This window comes from Musca domestica, unplaced genomic scaffold, assembly GCF_030504385.1.
Source record: "Musca domestica strain aabys unplaced genomic scaffold, Musca_domestica.polishedcontigs.V.1.1 21, whole genome shotgun sequence".
NCBI classification, from domain to species: domain Eukaryota; kingdom Metazoa; phylum Arthropoda; class Insecta; order Diptera; family Muscidae; genus Musca; species Musca domestica.
This window is the reverse complement of record NW_026712258.1, coordinates 12,696,269-12,723,914: the sequence shown is the minus strand read 5'-3', so window position 1 is coordinate 12,723,914 and position 27,646 is coordinate 12,696,269. Positions and strand designations below refer to the sequence as shown.

At 34.8% G+C, this 27,646-nt stretch overlaps 3 protein-coding genes and 1 long non-coding RNA gene across 11 annotated transcripts in view; 2 read left to right on the top strand and 2 right to left on the bottom strand.

Moving 5' to 3' along the window:
- Window positions 1–3,557: 3,557 nt before the first annotated feature.
- Window positions 3,558–7,647, top strand: LOC101899542 (formylglycine-generating enzyme). Of its 2 annotated transcripts, none has more exons than XM_059122773.1 (3): window positions 3,558–3,846; window positions 5,537–6,331; window positions 7,232–7,647. In XM_059122773.1, exons 2-3 carry the CDS (start codon window positions 5,583–5,585, stop codon window positions 7,542–7,544), a joined length of 1,062 nt encoding a protein of 353 aa, XP_058978756.1. In that variant the 5' UTR covers window positions 3,558–3,846; window positions 5,537–5,582; the 3' UTR covers window positions 7,545–7,647. The 2 variants fall into 2 exon arrangements, with proteins under 2 accessions (XP_058978756.1, XP_058978757.1); XM_059122774.1 differs by lacking the exon at window positions 3,558–3,846 and adding an exon at window positions 5,463–5,480.
- LOC101900213 (leukocyte receptor cluster member 1 homolog) lies at window positions 7,554–8,826 on the bottom strand. Its single transcript, XM_005186041.4, has 2 exons — window positions 8,517–8,826; window positions 7,554–8,453 (listed from the first exon to the last, which is right to left on the bottom strand). The coding sequence occupies exons 1-2, from the start codon at window positions 8,637–8,639 to the stop codon at window positions 7,659–7,661; spliced, it is 918 nt and encodes a 305-aa protein (XP_005186098.1). The 5' UTR covers window positions 8,640–8,826; the 3' UTR covers window positions 7,554–7,658.
- Window positions 8,827–11,521: 2,695 nt separating this feature from the next.
- LOC101899368 (transcription factor E2f1) overlaps window positions 11,522–27,646 on the bottom strand; it is a 160,949-nt gene continuing 144,824 nt past the window's right edge. For 5 of the 7 annotated variants that reach the window (XM_059122770.1, XM_020037668.2, XM_011295283.3 and 2 more), the window contains 5 exons: window positions 19,920–21,228; window positions 19,089–19,850; window positions 18,114–18,339; window positions 17,164–18,045; window positions 11,522–13,118 (listed from right to left, as the gene is read on the bottom strand). In XM_059122770.1, coding sequence (XP_058978753.1) covers window positions 13,006–13,118; window positions 17,164–18,045; window positions 18,114–18,339; window positions 19,089–19,850; window positions 19,920–20,456 — 2,520 coding nt within the window. In that variant the 5' untranslated portion in view covers window positions 20,457–21,228 and the 3' untranslated portion in view covers window positions 11,522–13,005. Of the gene's footprint in view, window positions 13,119–17,163; window positions 18,046–18,113; window positions 18,340–19,088; window positions 19,851–19,919; window positions 21,229–22,893; window positions 22,992–27,646 lie in introns of those variants that run through there. The other 2 variants (XM_020037669.2, XM_020037667.2) reach the window with 2 other exon arrangements.
- On the top strand, window positions 25,734–26,493 carry LOC131802446 (uncharacterized). The gene is made up of 2 exons (XR_009342184.1): window positions 25,734–26,172; window positions 26,228–26,493. It is a non-coding gene; the product is annotated as an uncharacterized LOC131802446 (long non-coding RNA).

The window sequence follows — 27,646 nt, the reverse complement described above, 5'->3', positions numbered from 1 at the left end:
GGACCACCTAAGACGCAGCCGCGGTCAACATTTAAATGAAATTATCTTCAAAAAGTAAATGTCATGGACCAATCTAACGTTTCAAATAAAGAACCGATGAGATTTTGCAAATTTTATGCGTTTTTTTTTTTTTTTTTTAAGTTATCAAGCTCTTAACAAATCACTCTTTATTTTAATTATACCCTACATTTGTGCATTTGTTTGTAACATCGAGAAGGAAGCGAGATAGACCTATAGTTACTTTTGAGGATCTCCATAGAATCACTTTCTGAGTTGATTTATGCATGTCAGTCCGTCTGTCCATGTATGATTGAGTAGGCTTGATCACACACAGTGGAAATACAATCAAACTCAATCAGTCGGTCAGATGCAACATGTTCATTCGAGTTACTCAAGCCAAACGAAAAAGTTGTGATCAAACATGTATTGATCGAAGTTTTGTGATCGTAATCAAACAGCTCACATGAGTTATTTGTTTACGAACTTATGATGAATTGTTCATAACGGGTCGATCATCTATGATGAGTCTGATCAGTTTTATTTATCCTAGTTAAGTGAGTGATTTGATTTGATTAAAACACAAATGTTCGAATTTGAGCGAAATCATGATTGTAATTTTACTAAGGATTTCATAACTAAAAGATGTCCCTATTAAAGAAATTGGTACAAATTATATTTAATAAGCCTACAATTTTTCATTTTATTTGGGTTTTTGGTATGCTAGACTTCAGTAACTTATTTGATAAAAAAACAAGTAAAAAAACATTAAGTTCGGCCGGGCCAAACTTTTAATACCCTCCACCTTAGGGTAAAAGAAACATTAGAAGAAATGTGGCAAAAACCATTAAAATGCCGATTATGGGGAGGTACCGTTATATGGGGGCTATACCAAAACGTGGACCTATAATTACAATGTTTCGCCACCGGAGCTGGAACCCATTATGACCCACAAATACCAATTTTTAGACAAATCAGTGAAAAAATGTGGCAAAAACCATCAAAATACCGAATATCGGGAGGTACCGTTATATGGGGGCTATATCAAATCATGGACCCATACATGCAATGTTTCGCCACCGAAGCTGGAACCAATTATGACAAACAAATACCAATTTTCGAACAAATCCCTGAAAAAATGTGGCAAAAATCATCAAATTACCGAATATCGGGAGGTACCGTTATATGGGGGCTATACCAAAACGTGGACCTATAATTACAATGTTTCGCCACCGGAGCTGGAACCCATTATGACCAACAAATACCGATTTTCAGACAAATCCGTGAAAAAATGTGGTAAAAAAACTAAAATACTAAATATCGGGAGGTACCTTTATATGGGGGCTATACCACAACGTAGACCTATACATGCAATGTTTTGCCACACGCTCAGGGACCCGCTATGACCTACAAATACCAATTTTAAGACAAATCCGTGAAAAAATGTGGCATAAATCATCAAAATACCGAATATCGGGAGGTACCGTTATATGGGGACTATACCAAATTATGGACCCATACATGCAATGTTCCGCCACCGGAGCTGGAAACCATTATGACCCACAAATACCAATTTTTAGACAAATCGGTGAAAAAATGTGGTAAAAAAAACTAAAATACTAAATATCGGGAGGTACCTTTATATGGGGGCTATATCACAACGTGGACCTATACATGCAATGTTTTGCCACACGCTCAGGGACCCGCAATGACCAACAAATACCAATTTTAAGACAAATCCGTGAAAAAATGTGGCATAAATCATCAAAATACCGAATATCGGGAGGTACCGTTATATGGGGACTATACCAGAACGTGGACCGATATATCTGATTTTCAATACCAACCATCCTAGACACAATGCAAATAGCTCTGCTAAATTTTGGAGCTCTACGTCAAATAATGTGGGCTGTATCGTGATTTCAACAGACAGACAGACGGACATCGTTAAATCGACTTAGAATTTTATGCTGATTATGAATATATATACTTTATGGGGTCTAAAACGAATATTTAGGGATGTTACAAACGGAATGACAAAGTTAATATACCCTCCTTTCCAAGGTGGAGGGTATAAAAAAACAAAATTAAATTTTTTAATAATGAAACACATCATTGGTTTTTAGAAAACTAAAAATGTTTAAATATTTTTTTATTTTACAATATTGGTCAAGATTTTTCACAAACTTCGACCATTTCGTTTACCTACCCCTGTGTAGTTTCTACTTGCAACAATTTCGGTCGCACTATCACAATATTCTTCCATTTCAAATATTAAAAAAGTCAAAATAAACTGTCCCAACTTGATTAAATGGTTGAATAAACAATGTCGCTGAGCGAACTCGATTCAAAGAAGACAATCACGGTTGTGATTGCTCATTTACATTCATGTGTTCGATCAACTCATGTTGCTGAACACATCAAACCGTCTCGAACGCTCATGTTTGATTGTGAGTGAAGTGATTCAAACTGAGCGTTCGATTCGATCAGAAGCGAAAACGGTCATTTCATTCAGATCAAACTAAACGACTGCATCAACAAAAATCATGTAAGAAACCGAGTATGCTTGAATTTTTGCATACTCGTTGCAGCCCTCTGATTCTTGTGAACAAAATGCAGGTCGCATTTATTATCCAATTGAGATGCAATTTCGCACAAAGCTTTTGTTTGGTCCAAGGACGAACTCTATTGAAATTGGAGATAATCAGTAAAAATTTAGATATTGCTCCCATATATATCTTCGTTCTATTTGTCTTTTATTGTGCACCAAACGTGTAATAACAGCCCGAATAGTATGGAATTTTGCACATACAATCAATTTAGGCCTGAAAATAAGTATACCAAATTTGATCGAAATCGGTTCAGATATAGCTAGAGCTCCCATATATATGTTTCATTCGATTTGTTATTTTTGTCCTCCGCAGCCGTAATATGCACTCTGTAACAACAATATTTGGGAAAATATATAAAATATAGCTCAGAAACACCCTTGCTAAATTTTATCGAGATCGGTTCAGATTTGGATATAGCTCCCATATATAACTTCGTCCGATTTACCTTTGATTGTGCACCAAACGTCTAATATTTAAAATTTGGCACTTACGAACGAATTGAGTCCAGAAGCTAGTATGTCAAATTTGGTGAAGATCGGTTCTGATATGGCTATAGATCCCATATATATTGTTCATCCGATTTCTAGTATTTGTTACCCAAATATATCAAATACAGCTCAGAAATATTTTTGCCAAATTTTATCGAGATCGGTTCAGATTTGGATATAGCTCCCATATATATCTGATTTCAAATTATTTTTGCACCAAATGGGCAATACAATCATATGGCATCTCTGAGAAGAAACCGACCCGAACTATATCCGATGGTTTTTTCGACAGAATATTTTTTGAACACGTTAAAAAAAGTTAACGGCGTCAAAATGACTACCTAAAGCCGGCCTCGAGTTGAAGGAACTTACTCCCCCGGTTCATTTAATGAATGTGGCCAGCAGTTCGATTTCCTCATGTCTCATTCGTAAACAACAGAGGTCCCTCGGGTTATGCATTCCACTCATTCGTAAACAACAGAGGTCCCTCGGGGATTTTGCTTTCTCGTTCTTTTTTATCGGGCATTTCTTTTTGATTTCTTATTTGTTCCGTTGGGGACGTGTTTCATTTTGGTTTCCCACGCGTTCATTCGATTTGCTCTTCACAACCGAATAAAGCGCGCGCACAAGCAGATTGGTTTGGTTGGTTGGTTTTTGTGAGTTTTGTGAAATTGGAAATTGGAAGGAATTGGACACATTGGACATTGGTTGAACCAACCTATATTGGAAAGCGTAAGCTATAAGACACAGTGAGTATTTTGAGATTTTAGAAGGTATTTGGCATCTAGCTTCTGGTAGAAGCTTCAATGTTAGTAGCGAATCGAACCTACAGTTAATGTATACTTCTAAGGATTTGGCTGGAAAAAAGGATCAGGGATCACGTACGTACAGGTACGTGAACCTATATTGACATTTTTGAAATGTATTTAGTCTTTACGTTAAAGACTTTAAAGACTAAACGACCAGCAAAGCGGAATCTATGCTGCAACAGTTTTTGCTGCAATGACGGTTTTTGCATTGGCAACATTGCCATGGCATCTGTCCTTCAAGCTGACTTGAGTAATTAAGGGTCCTTTCTCATAGAATGCCCGCGCTGTTTCGACATCATCTATTCAGTTTCGCCACCATATAATTCGGTACTTTGTGCTGTAAGTGTGAAGTTAAGGGGTGCTGTCGTTGAGGAAGGTGCTGTCGTGAAGGTGAATACACCGTAAGAAATATTGGAGCACAAATATAATCTTACTACACATTCGGAACAAATATTTCCGAATTTAAATTTTAAGATTTTTCTTTTTTGATTGAATTCTATTTGACAAAATACGAATTCACATGTTAGGAATAGAAAATTAAATTATTTCATATTGTTAGACAAATTTATCAAATTTTATTGTCCTTCCAAATTAGAGACATTTTCATATCCCTTGATTTCTCTGAAATTATATGTAGATTCTTAGTCAATATTAGGGAAAATAACAGGATGTGATGTTTGTAATGACATAATATTTTAGGACCCAACGCAGGATATGCGTTTCTGATCAGCATAAAATTCTATAACTATTTGCGTATGTCAGCCTGTGGTAATCGGTATTAATTTTTAAAGGATCAACTTAGATGGTTAGGGTGTTAAGTCCGAAGTTATTATTTGTGTTTAATAATTTTTTTTTTAATTTTTTTAATAAAAATTATATAAAATTTAAAATTTTTGAAAATGTCAACTTATATATTGTCTGATCAAAATATTAATTTTTAACAACGAAGTTGTTTTTAAAACTATTTTGTTATTTCAAAACACATATAATCACAAAAATTTTTTGAGGCTCTCTGCCTTGCCCTGCATTATACAAAGGATTGACATGCCAGCCATTTTGGATTGTTTCGTCAATAACAACGAAATGTGAAGAACGATTGCGCTTTGCCTATGTGTCTATCTCGTTTCCCTTTGCCTGATACAAACAAATGCACAAAGACATAATACCCTGACCACCTTGTGGTGTAGGGTATATAAAAGTTATTCAACAAATTATTGCAATGCTTGGGAACATTGATATGTCAAAATTATGTCGTTGTTTTCTAATACGACGCAAATTGGAGGTTGTTATGACAAATATCAACAATTTTTTGTTTAACATTTTTAATTTCAAATTCGGTTTGACGGTTCATTGTCCCAGCATCTGCGTCGATGCGTCTACCTGTGTATTTTTCTACCATGTGTTATACATACAAAAAATGACAACAAACATATTCGCCACAAAATTCTTCTGTCAAGGCGAAAATATTTATTTTCGCCTCAAGCATGAATTTTGACATTTCATCTGGTAAAATAACAGCTGTTTTTAGATTAATTCGCTTGAAGGAAGACCTTATAATTGGGCCATGTTTTTAAGTGAGAGGATTTAAGTTAGGGAAAACTTACCAACAACAAGTTAGCAATTTTTGTAGAATTCCAACTCTTCCCTTGTTGATCTGACTGGAGCAGTCGTTTGCAATGTTCCTTAGATTTGCATTTCTAATTTGTTTTCTGGCGGTACCTGTTCGATTGGATTGCGGCTGCAACAAGTTGGAAAGGGGCGATTCAACAGAGAAACCCAAAGCTTCCAGCAAGGATTTCATTGATAGTATCAAAGCGGAGAATGATGTTGGATCGAATGAAGACTCAAAGGTATGCCAACAAAAGGCAAGGAAAAATAATCAACAATATCGAGACTATTATCCGGAACCCAACTACGAGGACATGGCTCTTATACCCGGTGGAAAGTATCTGATTGGTACCGATGAACCGCATTTTCCAGAAGATCATGAATCTCCCGAAAGATTAGTGGAAATCAAGGACTTTTATATGGATAAATACGAAGTGTCCAATCAAAAGTTCAGAGAATTTGTAAAGGCAACCAAGTATGTAACAGAAGCGGAGAAATTTGGTGATAGTTTCCTCTTCAAGAGTTTATTGAGCGACGAGGAGCAAACGGAATGGGAAGACTATCGTGTAGCTGCTGCCACCTGGTGGTATAAAGTAAAAGGTATTACATGGCGACATCCTCTTGGACGAGGTACTAATCTCAAGGAATTAGAAAATCATCCTGTGACACATGTATCATGGAATGATGCAGTTGCCTATTGCAAATGGGCAAACAAAAGATTGCCAACAGAAGCCGAATGGGAGGTGGCATGTCGAGGTGGCAAGAAGAGAAAACTATTCCCCTGGGGAAATAAGCTAATGCCAAAGGGAGAACACTGGTAAGTTTTCGCTTAAGTATGAATATAGGTAGATAATCTGGGGGAACAATCCTTGTTTAAACAAGTTAAAAAGTATCTGTCGGTTTTGCCGACCGATGTATACCCTCAGCCAATGTACGATTATTTAAAAATATTTTGACCTCTGTTATGAATATTCAAATGTTAAACCCCTTATGGAGTAGGTTCGGAAGGAATATATATATATATAGGAGTGGATCGATATTGTTCATTTTCGTACTTGACGTAGCACTAATATTAGGATTCGCAAAGTTGGAGCAAAATCGGATTATCCTTTCTCTTTCTGTGCAAAAAATTATTTTCTTTGAAAATTTTGACATTTTGTGCGGGAGGTACCAGAAGGAGTGGCCCGATATTGCCGATCTCCGACCACGATCTAAGTTTGACAATAAAATTACGATGTACGAACTTTGTATAAAATCGGATACTACCTTCGAAAGTTATCGTGCGCACCAGCCAGACAGACGGACGGACGGACATCGCTAGATCGACTTCAAATGTTCTGAAACGGATTCGGTACGAAGAGACCTAGGGTATAAAACCGTTATTTCCATGAGGCACGTTTTGGCCGTATCAAATGATATATACCCTCTGTAGCCATATGATTGAAGGTATAAAAAGGTGAAATGAAAATTATTTCCAGTTTCGCATTTCTGAAGCGAGGATCATAAGTTCATTTCGTATTGGATTGGCATGACCAAAGGGACCGAAATCATATCTGGTCTACATAAAAATATATGAATATGTTTACATGAAGTGCTCGAAAATATATACCCATATATAAATGATTCAATATAATGACTACTCTCTGCAATATCAAACCTTAACTCTAAGAAATAACAAACAAAACTGACTAATAAAATCCCATATCATCAATTCCAGGCTAAATATTTGGCAAGGTGAATTCCCTGATGGCAATACAAAAGAAGACGGCTATGAAACTACTTGTCCAGTTGATAAATTTCCCCAGAATGTTTATGGGCTACACAACATTGTGGGTAATGTATGGGAATGGACCCAAGATCTGTGGACAGAAGGTGATACCAGTCCAAATCCTGGCCGTGTGAAAAAGGGTGGATCCTATCTTTGTCACAAATCATATTGTTACCGTTATCGCTGTGCAGCACGCTCCCAGAATACTGCAGACAGCTCAGCAGGAAATTTAGGTTTCCGTTGTGCCAAGGACATGGCGTAATATGTAGTATTTACATAAATATAAATATGTGATACATACTTTTATTTTATACAATTAAAAATAACTTTATACAATAAAGCGTTGTTTTAGGAAAATAAAACAATTCGTGTTTGTTTAGTTCATATTTTGTTTTGCCAATTCGGGATTAAATTGACTGTTGTATTTCTGTACCACACGTGGCGTGGTTGGTGGTTCTGTTGTTGCCTTCGCTTCCTTGGGTGCAAGTAAGGCATCTTGTCGAGCCTTTTCAATCATTTCCCTACGCAATCGTTCTTTTCTTAATTGCTCCAATTTTAGACGTTTCTGAATGGCTTCTTCCTCCGGACTTTCTTTGGACTTCTTTCTTTTATGTTTGTGATTTCTGTCATGTTTCTTGTGTTTTTCCTTTTTATGCTTTTTACGTTCTTTTTTATGTTTCTTATGTCGTTTGGAATCACGTTCCTCCTCTTTGTGCGCTGCTGGAATATGTACTGGTGTGGGGCTTCTTGTGCGTTTATTTGCTGTATTTATTTCCGTCTTGGGTTCCGGGGGCAAAACGGCTTTAATAAATGTCAAAGGATCCTGGTTGTGTTTGGTTTTCAAATCTTTTTCAACTGTTTCCCTCTCCTCTCCCACATCAAGTCTTTTGGGTGCAACTTCATACCAACTCTTCAAGCGCAGTGCCTCATTTGTGTCCTGCCCCAGATACGTAAGGTAGCCAATTTTCTTTTCATACTTTTCTTGTTCTTCCTTCTTTTCACGTTCCAAGTCTTTATTGGTGGTTTTGACGTGGGCTTTATAGTCGGCAAAGAGATTGACATGTTGTTCACTTGTTGAGGCTTCTACTTCTTGTGTAGATGGAACTTCTTCGCGGTGCCTTTCGGGGAGCCCTGACTTTGTTCGTAAAAAATTGATACGGGCTTCACTTTCCTGAAAAAGAAGAAAACGATTTCAAATGTCTCTACAAATGCTTTCTGACCAGTTAATACCTACAGCAAATTCTAACTTTTCCTGTTTTTTACGTTCTTCTTCGCGGGCAGCAGCCTCATCTCGCCGCACCCGCGCTATATTGTCTTTCGTCCTGACATGCCATCTCTTTTTTGGTAAAATATTCATTTTTGTAACTGGCTTCCGCGAACTTTTCAAAGTTAGTAGATTCTTGCAGGTTCTGGAACAGACCTATAATGAGTAAAGGGCAATTCGTCCTGGACTTTATTGCAGAACAGAGAGAATGCGCCCGTGGGAAACCAAAATGAAAGACGTCCCCAGCGAAACGAATAAGAAATCAAATAAAAAAGAACGAGAAAGCAAAATCCCCGAGGGACCTCTGTTGTTTACGAATGAGTGGAATGCATAACCCGAGGGACCTCTGTTGTTTACGAATGAGACATGAGGAAATCGAACACATTCACTAAAAGAGCACGGAACTAGCTACAAATTAAATTTGACCCTCGGCAATTTCATGTTGCCAGATTGGTGAACAAAAAAGGGAAATATGCAAATCATGGACGCATCGACACAGCTGCTGAGACAATGAACTGTCAAACCTATGTTAAAATTGAAAATGTTGAATGAAAAATTATTTAAATTTGTAAAAATTATTGAAGAACGCGAATTATAATAACCTACGAATGGCGTAGTATAAGAAACATTTAAAAACTACTTATATTTGAAAAAACATATTTAACATTTTGACATATCAATGTTCCTAAGCTTTTATGTACCTACTTGTATTCTTCTACCATGATACAAATAATGTAAGGTAGTTTACACACCATTGAACCCAGTTCTATTCTTCTAATATATGATGCCATATTTCAATGAGACAATATGTCGACGTTGCCACATTTTCGGGAAGTTTCCCTTTTTGCGGATTTATTCGGGTTTGCAATTATTGGGTCTATTACTATTTAAGAAACCAATAACTCGAGGACTATTTTCTAAGTTGTTAAAATGTTTTTTGTTATTGTAACAAAAATAAATCTAACAAATGAAGTCTTGGAAAAATTAAGTACGAGAATAGTTGTTTAAATAAAGGCGAGAGTACATAAAAAACTTTTTTGAAATTGTATTTCCTACCAAAAACCCTTTTTTATCTAAAAGTGGTGTCAATAAAACACATAAAAACTTTAAGATTCACTTTCTTTAATTTCTTCGTTTTTTATTAAACGTAACATTTTTTATTTATTAAAATTAATTTTAAATGTCTTGTTAAAAAAGAAAAAATACTAATAATAAAAATACACATTTTCAAGATGTTCCTTAAGAGTAACTATCATAATTTGTTTGTTTCTAAGTTATTTACATGTATTACCTGGATATAATTTTTTTTTTTTTTTTGTTAAAATAATGCATTTTTGCAATTTGCAAATCATAAATTGAGATAATTTAATGTTGCATCACAATTTGTTGAATTTACATATATACTTGTATATATATAATTTTTTTTTTTCATTTTTGATAAGAAACAAGCAATATTATATTCAGCTTTTATGTATATATGACAAAAATTCGCAAAGAAACCTATGAACATTATTAAAGTAAATCACACCCAATGCCGCAGTGCCAAAATAAAAACTTTCATGTGAACAGTAATGGTATAAAAATAATAAAAAAAAAATAAAGTACCTTTAGATCATCTTATATATTTTCTCCTGTAGAGGTTTTTTTTTCTGCTTCAAAATTCCATTCAATTTTTTTTTTTTTTGGTTTAATATTTCTTGATTGTAGAATTAATACTTACTTGTACATTCCAAATTGACATTTGGAGATATAATTCGTTTCGAAATCTATATATCATACATTTAAGATTCATGTTTTGACGAAGAAGATTTAAAAAAAGACTTTCAGCATGTCACAAAAATGAATTCGGTACGAAAGTGATTTTAATTTCGTATTTAGCATCTTCAGAAAATGCTCAGCTCACGAGCCATTGACGCGGGTTTCGATCAAGTCGCTTGTTTACTTTTCGAACCATTTCTGCTGATGATGCTGTTTTCTACCGTTCACTTCCTTGACGTCGGGCTACGCTACCAGCTACCACGGTAACGAGCGATGGTACGAGACACAAAAGATTTAATCACATTTAAATGCTGGAGTTCTCTAACGATAGCAACTTGTGGTTTTCCAGCCAAATATAAAGAAATCACACTATCAAGCTTGAATTCCATCACTAATAACTTTTTTTCTGTAAACAATATTAGCAAATGAGCTGTCACTGGAATAATTTTAACAGCGGTCGGAGGAGTGACTTAGAAATGGCAGCCAGCAGTCTGAAGTTGATTGCAGTTTTTTTATCTCACCCTGTATTCTCGCCTTAATTTTCACATAAAAATTACTTCAAACAATTAAGAATATGTAATTTAAAAGAGTAAACCTTTTGAAAATTGTGAAGGAACATGGGTGAAATATGAAAATTACAATAACCATTAGCATCCAGTGGTTTGCAAGACATGCAGCAACATTATGAATGAAATTAAATGCATTGTTAGAGAATGAAAAACAGGATATTAAGCGAAAATTATTATTTCAAATTGGGAGGGAATTTGAATGTTGCAGTAATTTAGAACAAAAAGAAGAAGAAGAAGGCCTAAAAATTGCATTTGCAGTAGTAGAAGAGAAAATAAACAAAAGAGTTTTGTGGATTGTTTGTTTTACTATTTGTTAACAATAACAAAATATATTTTTATATATATTTAATATTTCTGATTTGTTTTATATATTTAATGTATAAAAATATAAGCGTTTAGCATTAAAATAAGTTTTATTTTACTTTTTTTGTTTTTGTTTTGTTTAAATTAATTTTATGTTGTGGTTCGTGGTTGTTTGCTATCTTAGGTTTGTTTGCTTTGCTGCTCTATGTAGTTGTTTTGTTGTAGGGTTTCGAAAACTTGTTGTTATTAAATTTATTTATTATTATAAAATAAAATTATTTTGTAATTATATAAATAATATAATGTGGTGATTAAAATAAACATTAACAAAAAAAGGAAAAGAAATGCGCAAAATATTTTTTATATTTATTTTCTTGTTTCTTTCTTTCTTTTTTTGAATATAATTGTATATATTTTTATAAAATACAGTGTAAAAATAATTGTTGTTTTTCGATAAAGAACCAAACATAACTAAAGTTTTTGTTTTTGTAAAAATGGAAACTAAACTTCAAAAAATTAACAAAAATTTTACAAAATCACCTCGTTTTTTTTAAATACATATGGAAATTTACAACTTCAGCAAAAGAAATAGAGATAACGGTAAAATCAACATTTTCATTAACTGAAAATACGAAATCCAAAGAAAAAAAAAAGAAAATAGTGAATAAAAACAACGGTCGCCTAATAAAATAGATTAATAATAAAAGAACAATTCACAAAATGCAGATTTTTTTGATGAATAATTGCAATAAAAATTTCGGGGCAAAGAGAAAACAGAAAAAAAGAAAACTACAAGTTAATTTTGATTCATTTACAAATGGAGAGGTTATAGTTTTACTCTTCTGTTTAAGTTTACTCTTTCAATTTGTGTAGTATTCAAATTTTCTAGAGTCTGTACTATATAATGCATTGTTTTCTTTTTTTTAAACACTTTATATTTTATAAAACATATGGACTGAAAATATTTGGAATCAAAATACAAACTTGTCTGCCACATACATATTTAAGTTGCACATTCGCTCTTGACAGATATTTTTAAAAATAAACAAAATATTTGATCCGTGACTTTTCAATCCATGTGTTTTCTAAATATTCTGTGTGTTTCTTTTCTAATTTTAATTGAGTTATAAAAAATTATTTTACACTGTAATTTGGATTTTATATATATTTTATGTTTTTTTTTTTTTTGAGTTTTTCTTTATAGGACCTTTTGTGAATTTTTTGATAGGATTACGTTTAATTGTGTTTTTAATAAAATTACAAATATTTCTTGAATTTTTTTGTAAATTTGAAAACCTGATTTTTATATATTATGAGAAATTTACAAATTGTTTTCCTTTACAGAGCCTTTAAAACTTTTTTCTTTTTTTTTGTATTAATATTAAATTTATTTAGATTTGTTTTAACTTTTCAGACTATAGTGATTTCTTACTTTCTGGTTGTTATTTGTTTTGTTTTAACACATTTCAGCTAATTTTTAAGTTTGGATGTATGTAATTAATAATAATTACCATTATAATTATTAAGAGCTAAAACAAAAAATTGTGTAAACATGTTTTTCTTCTTTGTGTGGAAACTTCTTGCTTTTTTGTTTTTATAATTTCAAATTATAAATACCTAAAGAATGCATGAAATGAAATTTAAATAAAAATATAATATGTGTTTGGTTTTTGGTGGTAAAGAAGAACAGGGGAAATTTGTTTGAAACTTTTAAGTGTGGGTGGATGGGGTTTGGTTCCTAAATGGGAATTACACATTATTGTTTCTTTTTTTAAAGAATTGAGTACAAATATTGTATGGGGTTTCTGTTTTGTTTTTACTATGTAAAATTAAACCAAATCAGAAAATAAATCGGTAAGACCTTCAGTTAGACCCAACGAGAAATTGTAATAAGACTCCAATGGTGGATTAATGGGCATCAGTGGTGGCAAGTCTACAAAATCTGTAATAGAAAAAAAAAAAAAGACAAAAACAAATTAATTAAACCATTTATTTTTTATAATTTTAGAAAAGAAAATATGAATTTAGTTTTTTTGGTGTTTTATTTGTGAGTTTATTGTGCTTTGAAATTCACGCCAGAGCTGAATCTCATGGTGCTACAAATTTTCAAATACAAAGTGTTATACACAACAAAAACATGCTATGATAATTTTTGTTTGTGGTATGTGCCATGCAGACCCACGAGAATTCAGTTCCAAAATGAATTTTTTTCTTTTAGTTACAAGTTCACATTGTTGTTATAATTTTCATGAGGTTGTTGTTGTAAATGATGTTAGTTTTTTTGTATATATTCACTCTTGTCTGCATGCTATTTCTTTCATGAATTTCATTTTTTAAACAATCAATTAAAAATATTTTGCTCTTAATGAATGATAGCGGGATATACATTGTCTGCTATGTTTTTGGATATCGAAAGGTGTATAATGATCTCAACTAATCTTTTATCCTGTTGACTTTGAAAACCATGTCTTGGAATATGAACTCAAAAAACCAATCTAAGATCGACAACTTAGAAGAATATTGAGACTCAATACATTTTCCATAACAAATAAATTGAGACTGCAACTTCGTACAGGTAATGCATAGGCACTACCCTGAGAGAAATCAAGGGGATGCAACATCGCCCAAAGAATCTGACCTACACTCTCGGAGAAGAGAAAAAAGTCACTACTGTCCTTGTCGAAACCTGACTTAAAACTTGTGGTGGATATAATCACAGGTCACTGCAAGGTGAGGGCAATGACCTCGAAATACTGTAGAATCTGTAAAGACGAAGAAAAATTTGAGACGATAGAACATATGCTCTGTCACTGTCATTAATGTGAAACAGAGGTTGGTGGGAAGAACAAGTGACACATGATTTGTCTTCGTTCTCTAACACTGACCCCACACTAATTCTTCAATTAGCCAGATTACTTAAATGGCTAAAGACGACACGACAAGATTTCTAGCCGTGAATCACCCTTATAACTATATATCCTTTCTTTCTTTCTTCCAATTTCTTATTAGGATGAACACCATGGACCAACAGTCTCCGAGTGGAGCGGTTACCAAAAGACAACCGCGCGTCCATTAGCCTAAACTAACCTAACCTAAATTGCTTTGAAGTGGAGTTATGGAACATCCAAATTCATATTCCACGCCAACGAAACACACCAAATCCAATAACCTGTTGTTGATCACATATGTGTAAGGTTACACCAAGCTCGCCGGGAGGAATATGCAAATATCCATTACTAAGTCAACGACCACGCTCTTTATCATACTATATTGCCTGCGAAGATGAGAACACAGCTGAATGTGCTGATAAATGGATATTTAATTCCAACCACGAATGACCCCAAGATCCTAGGGGTCACATTCGATAGTGACTAAATGAAAAGTAGGAACAAGGTCTTTAAAGTCGACAACAGTGGAGGTGCGGACAAAGATACCTTGTTGATCTCTTATGGTGGATGAAACTCCTTGATTCAGGAGAATATTGTTGGCATAAATTAGGAGAGTAAGATAACCCAATAATATGTAATAGGTTACATAAATTATTACAAAATATTGCTAAAAAAACAGTACAAGGTCAGATGAAAAAACTGCATTCAACTTCAGACTGCTGTCATTTCTAAGCCACTCGTCCGACAGCAGTTAAAATTATTTTAGTGACAGCTCATTATATTGTTTACAAGCGTACAAAAGCATTTTGGTGAGAATTTTCCAGAAAAAAAGTTATTCGTAATGGAATTCAAGCGTGATAGTGTGATTTCTTTTTATTGGCTGAAAAACCACAAGTGGCTATCGTTAGAGCACTCCAGCATTTGAATCTTAATAAATCTTTTATGTCTCGTACCATCGCTCGTTACCGTGATACTGGTAGCGTAACCCGACGTCAAGGAAGTGGACGGAAGAAAAAAGCAACATCAGCAGAAATGTTTCGAAAAGTAAAGAAGCGACTTGATCGAAACCCGCGTCGCAGTGGCCGAAAAATGGCTCGTGAGCTGAACATATCGCAATATTCCATTTGGCACATATTGCAAAATGAGCACGGGGTACAGTCATTGAAATTCCAAAAAGTGCAAGAACTTACACCTCAGCAGAAAGAAAATAAACGCAAAAGACCTAAAGAGTTGCTTCGCTTGGCCGAAAGTGGTGAACTGCCGAATTTGGTTTTTCCGATGAGAAAACATTCGTTGTCCAGCAGTTTGTAAACAGCAAAATGATCATGTTTACTTGCCAAAGAGGTCAGCTGAAACTCAAGCGCTGGCCATAGAGATGGTGTGGGCCGCAATAACAGCTGATGGTCGCTCTCCGCTCATGTTAATCGACAGTGGCATCAGAATAAATGACGAATATTATCGCGAAAATATTCTGGAGTAAATTGAAGCATTGGGCGCAAACTTTTTGGCCGCAGACTTTGGACATTCCAACAGGACGCAGCACCATCGCACCCAGCACGTGCCACCCAAGAATGGTTACAAAATTAGGTCCCTCGATTCATTTCCAGCGCACAATGGCCACCAAAATCTCCGGATACCAATCCGTTTGACTATTGTGTCTGGAGAATTTTGGAAAGCAAGGTTGGCACTAAAAAATACCAATATGTCGATCACCTCAAACAAGCGCTTCGCCGGGAATGGGCCAAAATACCGCAGAGCTACATTCAGGCAGCGTGTGACGGTTTCATTGGCCGTTTGAAGGTCATAATTCGTGCCAAAGATGACCAATTCGTACAAATCTAAACTTATTCTAAAATTTAATGTTATTTCAAACATTTTTGCTTTTATTCAATAAAATTTAAAAAAAATGTAAAAATTATTGCGTTTGACTTTGTTGCAGTTTTTTGTATTTATTCATCCTGTGTCGGGACTACACAAACGTGTAAACCGAATTTTAATCATCTAAATCGCGTTGTTGTCGCTGACGGAATTTTATGCCGATGAAGAATATAAACCTTAAAATGCCGTATTTGATTGTTTCAATTAGTTAGGAACAATAAATCAAATCAATAAAAAATTTACATACAAAAATACCGGATATTAAAACAAAAACTATCATTTCTTCTTCCATATTCTTCAGCCTCTAGCTGATATGGGGATATATATACATTTTCCAATAATATTAAGAATAATTGATTCCGCTTAAAATATATGTAATTTATTTATTTGAGCAAGCTGTAATATGGCTTTGATCAAATCATATCCCTTTTTAACGCAAACGAGGTTAATATTTTACATAACATTAGTTTAACACTTTAATTAATATTTATGCATTTACACGTTCAAGCACTTCACTCTTAATCCGCCGAATTCACTTTTACTAAACTTAATAACTAAAAGCAAAGTAACGGAAAACAAAAAAATCTTTAAAAAAAAATAAAATTCATTTTTTGGACTGAAATCTCGTTTTGGGGGTTTGGTGGTGTTTTGGAAAAAAATACAAAAACTCCAAAATAGAAAATAAATAAATTTTAAAGTAAAAATAATAGAAAATGATTGATGTAATGATGTTTTAGATAACAAATTATTAACACATTCTTTTTTTTTTTTTTTTTTGCTGTGAATCACTTTTGTCGTTTTTATGATTTGTTTCTGGTCGCTATGGAAATAATATTCGATTCGATGAAGTTTTTGAATGATGCTTTGGAATTTAAAACACGCTTAGCAAGAACTCAGACTGTGATGCGAATATGAAATATGATTAATTGAAGAATTGTTATCGGTGTTGTTGTTGCTGCAGCCATGAAACATAAATGCGTTTAAATACAAGTATACATTTTACATTTCTGGTGCTATCTATCTATAATCATATGTGATGATAAAGTAACGCAAATCACAGAAAGAGCTCCCGCCAAGCATGATTCCTTTTTGGTTTTCAAACATTTTTTTTTTGTTCTTTTTCGAATTGTCCTTGATGATTGTGATCCGCGTAAATTTGTATGAAATTGCACTGATAATATGAACGATTTGTATAAAAGAAGACATTTGGCCAATACTTACAGTCATAGGATGGGGGACTTAGATTTCCAGTATCCGAAATAAAAGCGTTCCGGACGCCAGTTGTGGTCGAGCTGCCACAATTCGAATTTGTTGTAACGATATGAGAAGATAGTTGTGGAGAATGTGTAATGTCAGCTGTCATTAGATGTTTTTGATGCTGCTCTTGGTGGTGGTGTTGCTCTTGTTCTTGCTGTTGTTGTTGGTGCTGTTGCTGCTGCTGCATAGTTTGACCGCCAGCGGACTTTGCTGTTTCTGTAGTTACTACTGTTCCTGATTCATAACTATCATGCTGTGGCGATGACACTGACGAAGAATTGGCCGACGAAGATGAAGTACTACTGCCCGTTATCAATGTCGCATGTTGCGAACTTGCCTGATGTTCAATTGCACAATCCGTAAAATTAACATCGTTACGTAAACCCGATTTCTTTGCCAGAGCATTGGTCGTTGAGATGTGTCCCGTGGGACAACTTGTAAGCGTAATAGTTTGATTGGAATCACTGCTGTCTGAATTGTTATCACCTGTTATGACCCGCTGCTGCTGCTGGACATTTGTTTGACACACCATCATGCCCACCGAAGAAACCATAGCATCCTCTATGCCAGTGTTTATTTTCTGCTGATACTGCAGCTGCTGTTGTTGTTGTTGTGACTGATGCAGCTCCTGAGTTTGCCTTCTTTGCTGGTAGTCCGTGGCCACTTGGGTAATAACCGGCCTTGTTATTGTCGGGAATATATTCAAGTCATCATAAGTCACAATGGCTGTCTGCTGACTTTGGGGATCCTGATCGTTATAGGCATGTAGTGCAGCTTCTTCAATGGATTTACTAAGATTACGTTGCGCAGAACGTAAATTTGTGGGATATGTAGATGAGGGTAAATCTAGAAAGGAGGAACATAAATTTAGTAAACACACAAAGAAATCTTGTCTTTCTCGTTTCTCCACTTACCTAATCTACGCCTTTTGTCCGCTTCCAGCATGGGCGTCAACTGGTCATCAATGATAGGATCATATTGATGCTTAATGGCTCCAAGTGTTTGACGTTGAGCCAATGCCGCTGTTTGACCGAAATTTGGCGAATTTTCCGGTGATGTGTCATGGCAAAGGAAAACGTTGATTTCACCATTGTTTTCAGCTTTAACGTGAATTTCACGTGGATTTAAAGAATCAGGTAACTGCAAAAGGTAAAAAACAAAATTTCCCTAATTAACAAAATGCTGATCGCATAGATGTTCTAGACGTCTTCGTGATAACAAGTTTGTGGTGTGAATGAGCGCTTCGCTTCGATATTGGCTATGTTGTGTACATGTTTCCGATTTGACTAAAACAGCGACAATAGCTAACAATATCAGCTAAATATCGGCACGATTTTTCGAATACTCAATCGTTTGGCCAGCCACTGTGTTCGGCAAAATGTCTGCGGATATATGTAAAGTTTCGTTTTAAAGACATTTTAATGTTTTTTCTATAGGATGTTGTTGCTAGACAAAAGTCATAGGATTTCGCACATTTAAACGGCGAGTTTATTTAAGTATATTCATGTGTACATATGTATGCTTGTCTGGCTCTCTGGCTGTCTGTCGCCGACTGTATAGAATCGACTACGCTATATTGCCATCTAAATATAATTCAAAAATTTATTCTATTTAAATCGAAAAAAGTCAACACTTTCGATGTAGCGTGCGTGTGTGGTGCGTTTGATGAATATTGCAGACAAACGTGTGTCAAGTTTATAAAAATACATTTGGCATGTGAAGAAAATAACAATCATTTATAAATCAAAACGGTTAAAAAAAATGTTCAAGAGACGGTATTGCCAAAATCTTTAGGATTCACAAAATGCAAGGAATTGCTTAGGTTTTTTTTCAACACCGAAGTACTGAAGTGCTTTATTTGTCAACCCTACTCCTCTTTTGTTACTTACCACAAGTTTTGCTTCTGGTGGCGCTTTAATAACTATAATTATTTGATCTTTAAACAGATCAACATTCAATAAATCACTATGCGTCACATATGCCAATTGATCGTTACGCGATATTTCGCCATGCAACTCATTGCGTATCTGATCAATCAACATATTCAACTCATTTTCCTTCTGTTCAAGACGTTCATTCTCCAGCTTTATGTCATTCGAGCGTTCTGAGGTCAACAGTGAATTGCCACATTTCCATTGAATGTTATTCTTCGATTTCTTCTCCAGGATACCGATGCCCTCCAGAACATTGGTAATGTCATAGATACGACGCTTTTGTACAGATAGTTTTTTGGATGCATCGTTCAGGTCCACCACACCATCGGCAGACTCTTGTAGAAGATCAACAAACTTTTTGGTAAGAATACCTAAGGATGTATCGGCACGATTGCCCTCGGGCGTACGTTTTGCCGATGTCGCCGAATTCGTATTGTTTTGAGAATTCGTAGGGGGAGTGCCAAGTTTATAGAAGAAATTTGGTACCGTCAACGCCGACGATGAGGAAGTCGACGAGGCGGACGAGGGTGGTCGGGCAGGTTGGGGCGAGGGTGTGGGGAAATTTAGAGCAATTTGTGGATGTTTGCCCGCACGCACAGTAGTGACATGATGCGTTTGCTGTTGGGGCGGCTGCTGTTGATAGGCGGTTTGGTGTTGCAGACTTTGTTTGGCCTGTTTTTTGGGATGGCTGTCATTCATGGGAATGCGCCGTTTCACCTGCAGGTATAATAGAAAGAATGGGGATGCTTGTAAATATTGAACAGATTCAATTCATGTAAAGCTCACCTTATAGTATTGTTTCATATCTGTCGATTTGTATTTCTGTTGTTGCGAGGCAGGTGATGTTGAATTTGAATTAGTGTTTGTGGTTGCTGGATTTGTGGATGACGTCACAGAGGAGGAAAGAGTCGACGATGACGTGGTAGATGACAAAATTGTTGCTTGCTGTTGGTCAACCACCACGGTATTGGAAACGACGTTAGGTGGCGTCATTGTGACACCATAACCATGATCTAACAAATGTGTAGCCAAAGTGGCGGTGGAACTTGTTGTTAGTTGTTGGTCGCTGGTGCTGGCGTTGCCGGTATTTGCTTGTGTCATAAAGACTCGTGCCACTGGCTTGGCTCTCGAGATTGTCGCTGCAACTTTGCCGACTCCTGTTGCCACATTATCGCCGAATAGTTTGCGTATCGGACCTGATGTTGTGTTTGTTGTTGGACCCACATTGCTGTTATTTGATTGGTAAGTAATGTTGGCATTGTTGGAGTTGGCTGCAGCAGTTGATGCGTTTGTTGTTGTATTACTGATAAAATAATTGGACATTTTATGTGTATATGATTTGTGGTTGAAGTGTTTTTCTTTTCTTTTTTTATGGTTTCCCTTTTTGTCCCAAAACAAGGGAACAACAATGCGTTTCTTCGGAGGGGGTGTTTGCTTTTTGTTGTTGTTTTCTTAAACCTTGTGTGTGGGAGTGTATTTAAGTTTGTGCTTAATGGAATTTTCGCCTACCCTCCCACATAAACGCTTTTGATTTGCTTGTTTTGTATGGTATATTAAAGAGATTTCTTAATATAATCTTATCATTCCGAATTGTTCCTTGCATTTGAAGCGATTTTAGTTTTTGAAACTAAATTCTATGTTTTCCTATACTTATATGGGTTTGTGTGTTTTTCTGCTTACAAAACAATTATTATCTTTATCTAAGATGGTTGGAGTTTTAACGTTGCAGGAGATGTGTAGCCACAGTTTGTTTGATAAGGAGAGCGAATTTCAATGTTACATCAACTTTGATTCTGGAAATGTATTTTACAGCCGCCGCTGATGGCTTTTCTGTTGATGTCTTGGTGATAGTCGAACTCGTTCAGCATTTCAGTTGAAAAAAATTTCGAAATTTTCCCTCAGCTTGGTAGCAACAATTGCGTGTTTGGAGTTACTTCGCTTTTCTTTTCCGCTTTCCAAAAAAAAGGTTTGCTTAAAATCTCTATTGATGTGCTTCAAATGTTGCAACTTGTACTGTGTAGATATTTTTTGGGGTTTGTAGTGTTTTTTTTATTTTCTTAAATTCTAAAGTTAGCACCTAAGGATTCCATTATATCTGTAAAGAGAGAGAGAGAGAAAGGAATATTATTAAAGAAACTTTCCGACATAATGATAATTTTACAAAATTTAAAGGAGTTGTAATGAGAATATGAAGTTTCACGACCGAGCGTTTTTTTTTTCAGAATATTTGTCACCACACTTTTGCTGTATATTTTGGTTGAATTTCCGACTCTTCCCTTCAATAAATTGAGAAGTCTCAATTTATGTAATTTTTTTAATCATGTTATTTAAAATATAAAATAAATTCAACCTTTGGGGTACGTTTGAGGGTTAATTGAAAAATTGGCACGAGGGGAAAAAACAAAATACGAGTCATTTCCGTTTTACAAACATGGGCTTTACAATGAAATATTAAATGTAAAAAGAACAGATGATTTGACAGCAAAACTTCATAAATGACATTTTATTAATGCAGCAATTGGATTGTAGGGGTAGTGGATTAGGTCAGCCATCGTTTTTTGTCTATATTAATGGTAATTGTGGAGCAATGACATAAATACAGAAATGGTTTCCTTTTAAAGGCACCGTTTGGGACCTTTACTTTCTTTTTTCTCATACCTCCCACTTGGGGATAAAGAACACTAAAATAACTCCGGAAATAGAGAATTAATTCGAAATATTGTACATATATAACGGTAGGCTATACATATATAGGAAAGACACATTAAATCCAACCAACCATTCAGATTACGTGATCAAACAAACGGTGTATAGGCTATGTGGTGGTGGTGGCGGCGACGAATAGCGATAAAAAAGAAAACAGTATGATTTGTACATAAACTGTAAAGTTTGGAAATGAAGAAGCAACAAACAACAACAAAGTGATAATAAAGCTAGAAATGCTATAGCTATATTGAAACACCCGCTACCTAATTTGTGTTATAATTAATGCAAACTAAATTGGATAAAAAATGTATTAAAAAAAGTTTTTTTGTTTCAGCTATGCCAAAATGTTTCTGTTGCTTTAGAATAATGTTCTTAAATTAGAACATTGCCCAAGCGAAGAACAGAACAAAACGTCATAGCTCACAGCATACCAGCAGCAGCAGCAGCAAACAGACACCTCTGATGATATGTTGTGTAAAATTTTTATTTGGTTCAAAGTGACATGCGATTTTGTGAGGGTATTTTTTATACGCTTCGTTTTCCTAGTCAATACAAAATGGTAGTTGTAGTCGTTGGATATTGGCGATGGCCTGGGTTAATATTGATAATGCTATAGAATTTTGAAAGGTGTTTTCTGATATTAAATGAGCGGAATTACTCTACTTAAGCCGGCAAGAACGTAGATTTCGTCATGTCTTGAATAGTAACAAAAAAAAATCATAATAATAGTCGTATTACATAGTAGAACCTAGATTCTTTCAGGAGTCAATACTATTGATATACGAATATTTTTCCAACATATTGTGGGAAGGAATGTAATCTATGGATTTGTCTATGGCGTGAGATTTGTGATCATCCATCAGTCCTAGTTGATATTTGCAACCAGTTGCTGTAATGTGTCGCATGTTCATGGTACCTCCTACCTCCTCGAAACAATACACGTTTTTTTTTTTTTTTTTTTTTTTTTTTTTTTTGAGCAAATTATCAGTAGCTAAAAATTTGATATGACATCACATAAAAATTACTCCACAGATATAGATATTATAATACCCACACAACTTGCTACTCTCCATACATAATTAAATAGACCACACTGAATTTACTATATCTCCATTTATTGTTATTAATAATTATTTGCTAAGAACGTCTTGAATTCCCAGGTAAGAAATCAATACTGCGGAAAATTATTTGACGTTCCTTTTATTGTAATTGAGAACGATAAAGAGATCTTGTTGTAGTAATCCTTTGCTCTCTTTAAGTCTATTACCCAATACTAGTATATTTTGTTGGGAGGAAAAAAACTAACAGCAACAACATCCGAAATTCTGTTTTCTTTCTATTTTCCGTTGTTGTGTTTTCTAAAAATCGGAGTTTATTGACACTTTTGCAATAACAAAACATTAAAAATAGATTAACCGATATTTTGTTTTGTTTTTGCTGTTGCTAGAGCATCAACCATATGACATATGCTTTTTAACAGTGATGCCAACTTTGTAAAAAAAATACTTGGCAACCTGGGGGTATCTTTTTTATACCGTCAATGTAAATTCATTTAAAAGGAGTATTGTTCTGTTTGTTGATATCCAGGAATTAAGTTGTAAAGTGGATAGGATATGATTATAAATTTGCCATAAATCACACCCATTTCAAGGTTACATAAATAAAATTACACATTATAAATAAGAACTCCAGCATTTAGCAGAAAGAGTATGAATAATTTAGTTTAGTTTTTTCTGTATGTAATGTTAAAAAATAAGTCGGTCTGTTTATTTTTCTAACAGTATTTACTTCTTATGGTTATTCTGCCAGATTTTGCATGGAAACTTCGTAACTAGTTATAGCGCTGCCACACGGAATGTTTTTTGCATATGAGTTGTCACTTTTAATATCCTTGCGAAGTTCGGTGTTTATGCCAAATTGACATTTTACATACGATTCATAATACACAATTGCATATGTTTTTTTATATCCTTGCACTACATTGTTATTTTTACATTTTATAACAAATTTAAATGTTTTATAAATCGATTTTGAACGCAAAATTTATTTTTTAAACAAAAGTTTTGTCAATTAATGAAATGTACAAAATCTACATCAAATATGTTTTATTAAGAAACAGCTGATTGGCCGGTGGAAACTTGATAACACTTGTTATTATCATGTAAATAGGCAAATAACATGTGTCTGTCACTAATCAAGACACACGCCTTTCCAATCAATAAATCATGGCGTATCAAATTTTAGTGATAAAATTACCAAATATCAAAGCAAGGCCTATTTAATAAGATCACACAGGAAGCGAATTTAGGCCCTCTTGCTGTCAAAAGTATTTTTGCAAGGACCCAATCAAAATAGGAAGCACTAACCGATGTTTCAGAATCTTTTAATTTTCACGTTGTAAAAGTATAAAGTATAAATTATTATTTTTTATTAACCAAAACTTTTGTTTTGACAGCAAGAGAAGAGTGCAGCTGTCCTTAACGTGTCACCTTGTAAATTCACCTTGGTATGAAATTAATAATTATCAGGGTTCTCATTCCGTTTTCACTATTATTTTTGGTGAATTTATGATGTGGCCAGACAGCTTTACAAGAGTGGGACAAAGATTTATTTTCTGTGATGCATTGAAATCATTTGGTAATAAAAATTAGTATTAAATTATAACCTCACACTCTATTCCTTTGAAATTTTAATTGTTTTCATTAAATTCGCCTTCGATTAGAGCACGCACAGTAATTATCACTCTTAAGAGTATTGTGATAAGTTTATCCAATATTAACAATCCTTATCAGGAAATTTCGCTCTACTGATGTTGTTGACTTGCTTGTAAATGAAAGACTAACCAAATTTTGAAAATTGGTCAACTAGCATCAAAATCTCAAACGAAAGCAAACCCCTGTCTAAGGTTTCATTAAATGAGAGAGTAAGAGAATTTTTGAAATATATACGGACCCCCACCAAATAAAACAAAAGAGAACGATGAAAAAATTCCAATTATCATCATGACCAGACACCTCCACAATATCAGTGCAAGAATGCGCTGATCTTACATAAAAAACAGGAGAATGAAACAAGTAAAAGTATACAAGGCTTAAGAAAAAAAAAACGCCGAGGGACAGAGAAAAACACAAGACTACGCAACTCCATAAACAGTAAGAACAACAAACACAATACCAACAATTAGGATGTTGTCCGTAATATCAGTTTTCTTGAAACGTTCGTTATAATGGCGACATAAAAATTAAGACAACGACTGGGCGACTAGTCCAGTCCACTGAAACATCGAAGAACAAGACATATAATTCATTGATGTAATCCGAGTTGATGACTACTTTGTGGAAACTTTAGACGACATTTAAGAGAATTCTATACATAAACTGCTACTGAAGAGGAGCTCCACCCACCCCTTATTTTTTTGCACACAATCATTTTGCTTTGGTTGACCCGAGTATATGGTGTCTCCAAAACGATTTGTATAGGGGTACTATCTTCAACCACATACATACACACATACTTTGTTGTTATTTTGATCTAACCAAACTCCTTCAGGTATGTAGGTGTTCTGTTAATTGACGACCGCTTGACAATGTTAATAAAATTGTTTTATTGCTGCTGTCTCGCTAAAAAAAGTAGCTGTAAAAAGTATAAAATTACATTTTCGTCTAAAATTTCATCAAAAAAAAGAAGAAAAAAAATACAATGTTAAGAAAAAACAGTTCATAAGAATTTTGTACGGATGCCGTAAATAGGTCAACAATATATTTTTAGTTAAGATTTTTTCAAATATTATGCAGTAAAATGTCCTTTTTAATGGCAACAACTTGAACGGTAGAATATCTAGAGAAAATATACAAACTCGTGCCAAGTTGATGTGTGGCCAGGCAGTTTTATAATTAAGAAGAAACATATAGAGCCTGTTCCACGATCTCGAAAGAAAATTTGTGCGAACGAAGGCTACTCACTCACTTTCGTATAAGAATGCGTTCCACTATCTTTCGTTCTTTCTTTCGCATAGCCTTACGTGATTCAGTGTTGCTAAATATTTTTTTGGAAAAATTAATCGCGAAATAAAGCAAAAAAAGCGTCAAATGTCTAATTTAAACGCGAAAAAGCAGCAGTGGCTCTGTCTCAACTGACATTTCAGTTGTAAACAAACAAATTGTAAATAAACAAACGAAATAAAATTTCTAGTGATTGTGTTCAAACTATTTGTGCTCTTAGAAAATAAAAAAAAGAATATTTCCGTAGCCCTATTTTTTATGGAGGAGGTTCGAAATGTGCCACGGAGGAATTTAAGAGATGCTTCGAATTTATTTGAAGTACCTAACAACCAGTAAGTATGATTGTATTTTTACATTTTTGAAATAATAAAAAATGATTTTTTCTAGGTTTGTGGCCAACTTTCGTGTGTCGAAGGAAGTTTTCGGGCTCTTTTGGATATGATGGAAGAGAAGTGGGTGCCCGGTTGCAGAACTACCCAAATCCGCCCCGATTTAAAACTTCTTCTGCTGCTTCCAAAAATTGGCATTCCTCTGGCGAACACAGGATTCTCCTCCATTTACTCAACTAGTGCCCGCAGCTGTGTAGTTGATGATTTTTTCGTGCTGGAATTGAGAAAATAAAAAATATATATATTTGTTGTTCACATATTAAATTGCATTTATTATTTTTACTTACATTTTTGTTTCCATTTTCAATCAAGCAATGTTTATGTTAAAACAATTTTCCTTAATTGTTATTATACGATAGCAAACACACAAGTGACTGATTTTGACATTTGTGTTCGCATGCGTACGAAAGAAAAAAGATAGTGGAACGCAAAATTACACTGAAATGCTTACGTTTTCGTTCGCTTTGATTTTCGTGCAAATTTTCGTTCTGATAGATTTTAGTGGAACGGAAATCAGCTGTTTGTCGTGTAAAAGTTGTGCGAACGTGTTCTTTCGATATCGTGGAACTGGCTGATATTCTTCTACCGGGCGACACTACATGTTTTGCAGTTGTCGGTGGCAATTTCAATTTATAGCACATTTACACATGTGATATCCTAATTGTTATTAAAAACTATATTCTAATTGTTTAAACTGATTTTGATATAAGATTAATATTATGATATTAACAGCAACAACAGCAGAATAGGTTCGAAAAGTAAAGAAGCGACTTGATCGAAACCCATGTCGCAGTGGCCAAAAAATGGCTCGCGAGCTGAACATATCGCAATATTCCATTCGGCAAATATTGAAAAATGAGCTCGGGTTAAAGCCATTGTAATTTCAAAAAGTGCAAGGACTTACATCGCAACAGAAGGAAAATAGACTCAAAAGATCTAAATCTAAAGAGTTGCTTCGCTTGGCCGAAGAGGTCAGCTGAAAATGTGCACCTTCGGTTGGCCACCAGAACTCAAGCGCCGGCCATGGTGATGGTGTGGGCCGCAATAACAGCTGGTGGTCGCTCTTTGCTAGTATTAATCGACTGTGGCATCAGAATAAATGCCGAATATTATCGCAAAAATATTCTGGAGGGTGTATTCAATCCTTGGGTACGCAAACATTTTGGCCACAGACCTTGGACATTTCAACAGGATTCAGCACGCGCCACCGAAGAATGGTTAAAAAATGAGGTTCCTCGCATCATTTCCAGCGCACAACGGCCACAAAAATCTCCGGATACTAATCCATTGGACTATTGTGTCTGGAGTATTTTGGAAAGCAAGGTTGGCACTAAAAAATACCAAAGTGTCGATCACCTCAAGCAAGCGCTTCGCCGGGAATGGACCAAAAGACCCCAGAACAAAATTCGGGCAGCGT